The sequence below is a fragment of the Protobothrops mucrosquamatus genome, unplaced genomic scaffold, assembly GCF_001527695.2.
Source record: "Protobothrops mucrosquamatus isolate PMUCROS unplaced genomic scaffold, P.Mucros_1.0 scaffold3233, whole genome shotgun sequence".
Classification (NCBI taxonomy): Eukaryota; Metazoa; Chordata; class Lepidosauria; order Squamata; family Viperidae; genus Protobothrops; species Protobothrops mucrosquamatus.
Window position 1 is genome coordinate 33258 of NW_015389229.1, and position 5863 is coordinate 39120.

The 5863-nt window shown below is 39.6% G+C and overlaps 1 protein-coding gene across 1 annotated transcript in view; it reads right to left on the reverse strand.

The window, feature by feature from the left end:
• Positions 1-517: 517 nt before the first annotated feature.
• LOC114923387 (zinc finger protein 850-like) overlaps positions 518-5863 on the reverse strand; it is a 30928-nt gene continuing 25582 nt past the window's right edge. Inside the window, exon 3 of the mRNA XM_029286279.1 lies at positions 518-2042. Coding sequence (XP_029142112.1) covers positions 590-2042 — 1453 coding nt within the window. The 3' untranslated portion in view covers positions 518-589. The remainder of the gene's footprint in view (positions 2043-5863) is intronic.

Here is a 5863-nt window from a genome sequence, read left to right on the forward strand (position 1 = left end):
TTTGAGAGTTACAACTCTTAGTCTGTATTTCTGTTTGAACTTCATACACTTCTAGGGCTCAGCATGGAGCTAATCTTTGTATACTAAGTAGCATCACTTTTCACTGTTTCAGTCCAAAATATACCATTTTAGGTAGGTGGCTGTCTACTCTTTTCTTAAAACCCTCCAGTGATTGAAGCACCTGCAACCCTGTTTGAGGAATTCCACAGGTTCTATAAAAGGAAACATCCAGAAACCTCTGCTGATAATCAGAAACAAGTCATTAGCCTTTATCAAGTTAACAATTTCCATATATTTTTTTTACACATACAGGTCTAATCCTAAGAAGTGTTGACTAAAAAGAATCAGGCCAGAATTGAAGTAGTCAATTTCTCACCTATACTCTCAATAGAAAATAAGAAATGAAATTCAAGATTTCTCTAAACTCAACATTGTTTGCTTCATGTGCACTTCCTTGTGTGCAATAAGAGATGATTTACACCTAAACAATCGCTCACAGATTGGATATTTCAAATGTTTCTCCCCTGTGTGATATATGATGTATAAGGTTAGACCTAATACTGAAATATTTTCCAAAATCTGGACACTTTTATGGTTTCACTCCTGTGTGAGTCCTCTGATGCCTCACCAGGTTGAAATTCACATTGAAAGATTTCCCACAATCAGGACATTCAAAGGGCTTTTCTCCAGTGTGAGTCCTTTGGTGTATCACCAGGTGGGAATTCGTCTTGAAACTTTTTCCACATTCAGGACATTCAAAGGGTTTCTCTCCTGTGTGAGTCCTCTGGTGTATCACCAGGGTGGAATTCTGAGTGAACCTTTTCCCACAATCCGGACATTCAAAGGGTTTCTCTCCTGTGTGAGTCCTCTGGTGCATCACCAGGGTGGAATTCTGAGTGAACCTTTTCCCACAATCCGGACATTCAAAGGGTTTCTCTCCTGTGTGAGTCCTCTGGTGTATCACCATGTGGGATTTCTGACTGAATATTTTCCAACAAACTGGACACTCGTACGGTTTCTCTCCTGTGTGAGTCCTCTGGTGGGTCACCATGTTGACATGTTTACTGAAACTTTTCCCACAAATTGGACACTCATATGGCTTCTCTCCTGTGTGAATCCTCTGATGCATCACCAGGCTGGAATTGTGTATGAAAGATTTCCCACAATCCGAACATTCAAAGGGGTTCTCTCCTTTGTGAGTCCTCTGATGCTTCACCATGTTGAAATTCACATTGAAAGATTTCCCACAATCAGGACATTCAAAGGGCTTTTCTCCTGTGTGAATCCTTTGGTGTATCACAAGCTTAGAATGGGAACTGAAACATTTCCCACATTCAGGACATTCAAAGGGTTTCTCTCCTGTGTGAGTCCTCTGATGTATCGCCAGGCTGGAATTGTCTATGAAAGATTTCCCACAATCCGGACATTCAAAGGGTTTCTCTCCTGTGTGAGTCCTCTGATGTATCACCAGGCTGGAATTGTGTCTGAAAGATTTCCCACACTCAGAACATTCAAAGGGTTTCTCTCCTGTGTGAGTCCTCTGATGTATCACCAGGCTAGAACTGCAACTGAAACCTTTCCCACACTCAGGACATTCAAATGGTTTCTCTCCTGTGTGAGACCTCTGATGTGTCATCAGGCTGTAATTCTGAGTGAAAGATTTCCCACATTCAGGACATTCAAAGGGTTTCTCTCCCGTGTGAGTCCTCTGATGTCTCACCAGGAAGGAATTTGCAACAAAACGTTTCCCACACTCAGGACATTCAAAGGGTTTCTCTCCCGTGTGAGTCCTCTGGTGTATCACCAGGCTGGAACTGCAACTGAAACCTTTCCCACACTCAGGACATTCAAGGGGTTTCTCTCCTGTGTGAGACCTCTGATGTGTCATCAGGCTGTAATTCTGAGAGAAAGATTTCCCACATTGAGGACATTCAAAGGGTTTTTCTCCTGTGTGAGTCCTCTGATGTGTCATCAGGTTATAATTCTGAGTGAAAGATTTCTCACATTGAGGACATTCAAAGGGTTTCTCTCCTGTGTGAATCCTCTGATGTCTCACCAGTTTGGAACTGCAACTGAAACCTTTCCCACAATCCGAACATTCAAAGGGTTTCTCTCCGGTGTGAGACATCTGGTGTTTCACCAGGTAGTAATTTACAGCAAAACGTTTCTCACAAACTGGACACGCATATGGTTTCTCTCCTGTGTGAGCATTTACTACATTGGGAGCACTTATAGGGCATCTATCCTGTGTGGGTCGTGTTATGAACCACAAGGGAGATATTGTGACCAAAGATTTTGTTACATTAGTAGCATTTGTAAGGAAATGGAAAATATTTTGATTTCTGGCTTGATTTGCTTTCCTTTTCAAAAGTTATTCTCACTTCTCCAGAGTGCTCTTATTGCCATCCTCTTTGTCTGTAAGATTCAAAGAAAAGTGTAAGTTTAATTGTTTATACAATGCTTGTAGATGTGAAAAAAAAAAGAAAAAAATATATTGATTTTACTTGTAAGAAGCTAACTGGGAAGGTCACAGATGGGGATCATGAATGTGGGATACTGCAGCCACCATAAACGTGCAACAATTGGAAGCATCCGAATTGGTGCAACTCCCTTTTCCTGCTTTTTCATAATCATAGGCCCAGAGAAGAAGTGGTAAATGAGGACAACATATACAACTGAACATCCTGAAAGGTCTTCCATAGCTATTCTTTCAGAAGTGCTGGCTTAAGCACAGCTGAACCTCGTTAATACAAGTATGCGGCGCCAATAGGAAATACCGTGCTTGTAAAAAAATTAAAATCCCAGAAAAAAATAGTGGCAGTTTCAGTCTGATAGTGTTGCCAAAGAAACATCAGGTTCACAAGAGAATGAGAGTTCAAAGGGACCTCAGAGGTCTTCTAGTCCAATCCCCTGCTTAGGTAGGAAACCTACATCATTCAACACCCACAACGTCTGGAGGCAAGCTGTTTCATTAATTGTTCTCACTGACAGGAACTTTCTCCTAATTCTAGTCTCCATCTGTTACTTCATGTTCTGCTCTCCGACACTTTGGCACACAGGTCAATCCCCTCTTCTATGTGACAGTCCCTCCAATTTTGAAACACAATTCATCTAAACACAAACCCTCCATGCGCCATTTTAGTCCAACAACTGAAGCCTCTGCAGCCCAACCAATAAACTGGCTCTTGTGCAGACCAGTCTCTGTTCCCCAAAATCCTCTGCAGGCAGTTATTAGAGCTCCCGGGCCTGTCCCTTGACCGGAAATTCTGTTATCTTTCTGAATATTATCACACAACCCCCTTGATCTCAGGAAGGGTTAGGTCAGTGGTTCTCAGCCTTTTTAATGCCGCGACCCCCCAACTGGTCGTAAGTCGAGGACTAAACTGGTCGTAAGTCGAGGACTACCCAACCAGTCGTAAGTCGAGGACTACCCAACCAGTCATAAGTCGAGGACTTTGCCTGCCCGGGAGCGCCGTGCATGTGTGGTTCCGCCCCCTGCGCCGGCCGAGGCATAGCTGGCAAGCGGCAGAGACGGAGCAGGCCGACCACCAGCTGGCCCAGCCCAAGGGAGGTAAGGCACCCGCCGGAAAAGGGAAAAAAATGGTGGACAGCCTTGCTTGGTGACCCCCGTGAAATGGTCGATAGACCCCAAATGGGGTCGCGACCCATAGGTGGAGAACCGCTGGGTTAGGTAAATTAGAAGAGGAATTAAAAGAGGTCAAAGAATTGATGGGGAAAAGTGAACAAAGACTGCAACAAGTAGAAGGGGAAATTGAATTAATGGATAAGAGAGTAGAGGAGATGGACAGTTGACTGACATTAACAGATAGGAGCCAGGAAAAAATGATTATCTCTCTAGAGATGGATAGAGCTGATTATTACTTAAGATTCCAAAATGTTGAAGAAGAAAAGGGAGAGAATTTAGCAGACGTGATGGCGGAAATATTAGCAGAAGCACTGGTGGAAAACAAGGAAAAGATAATTAATGATATAGATGAGATATTCAGAATACATACTAGATATGCAACAAGAAATAAGCTTCCCAGAGAGGTCCATATAAGGTTTACTAAAAAAGCACTAAGGGCAGATATATTACAGAAACTGAGAAATGTCACAATAAAATATAAAGGAAGAGAGATAGTGATATTAAAGCAGATTCCAAGAAGAGTGAGAGACTTGAGAAAGGAGTATCAATTTTTGACAAAAGTCTTAATTGAAAAAGGGATAAATTTTAGATGGTTAATACCAGAAGGAGTAATGGTAAACTGGCNAGAACAAACAGAAAAGACAAAATAAGGGAAAACTGGAGGAAGAATATAAGACACTTGAGAAAGAATTACAGAAAGATACACAAAACAAAAAGATTAAAAATTTAATGGAACTGAACAAACATAAAATGAACTTACTAGAAAATGAAGAAGTGGCAATGAAAATAAAGGCAGCTAAGCAAACCTTTTTTGAGCATGCAAATAAACCAGGGAGATGGTTGACATATAAAATTAAAAAGGAGAAAGAGATGGATTAAATAATTGGAAGATGCTGAGGGGATTTTACATCATCGAAATGAAGAAAAGAAAAAAAATAATTTGGGAATATTATGAGAACTTAAACAAGCAACGAACAGTTTCAGATGATAGGATAAAACAATTCTTGGAAGAAACAGAGATACCTAAAATGCCAGAGAAATTTAAAAAGTTATTAGAAGGGGAAATAACAATGATGGAATTGATAGAAGCAATCAACAGACAAAAAAATGGTAAAACACCAGGACCGGATGGACTACCAGCAGAGCTATATAAGACATTGCAGGAAGTACTAGGTAATGTAATGTTGGAACTTTATAATGAACTTCTTTCTGAAGCTAAGATACCAGATTCGTGGTCCGAAGCTCTTATTACTCTGATACCAAAGGAAGAAACGGAAGCACAGAAAATAAAGAACTACAGGCCGATTTCTCTACTGAATGTGGACTGCAAAATATTTGCATCAATAATGGCGGAAAGACTTAACAAGTTTTTAAATGAATTTATACATTCGGATCAAAATGGCTTCTTACCCAAAAGACAGATTAGAGACAATATGCGAATTATATTGAATGCATTAGAATATTATGAAACACACCCCGAGAAACAGATGGCATTGGTGTTCCTGGACGCACAGAAGGCATTCGACAATGTGAACTGGCAATTCACGATAAGCCAATTACAGACTATGGATTTTGGGGAGAAATTTATAAATGTAATAAGAACAATTTATAATAAGCAATCAGCCAAAGTAATGATAAATGGAGATATGACTGAGAAGATCAACATTATGAAGGGAACAAGACAGTGATGCCCTCTATCTCCACGGTTGTTTGTTCTGACATTAGAAGTATTAAATAGACGTATAAGACAGAATAATGACATAAAAGGGATGAAAATTAAGAGGGAAGAGTATAAGTTACAAGCATTTGCAGACGATTTAGTATTTATTTTGGAGGAACCATTAGAGACAGGACCTGTATTAATAGAAAAAATAGAAAAATATGGTGAGGTAGCGGGGTTGAAAATTAATAAAGATAAAACCAAAATGTTAGTGAAAAATATTACTGAAAAACAAAAAAAAGAACTGGTGGGAAAATTAGATATACAAATTGTAAAAAAGGTAAAATATTTCGGGATTCACCTGACAGCAAGATGTACATCAATTAAAGAGGATAATTATCATAAATTGAAAAGACAAATTGAAGTAGATTTGGATAAATGGAAAAATGTACAACTATCATTAATGGGAAGGATTGCGATAATCAAAATGAATATATTACCACGATTATTGTTTTTGTTTTCAACAATACCAATAAGATTAGATAAGAAATATTTTG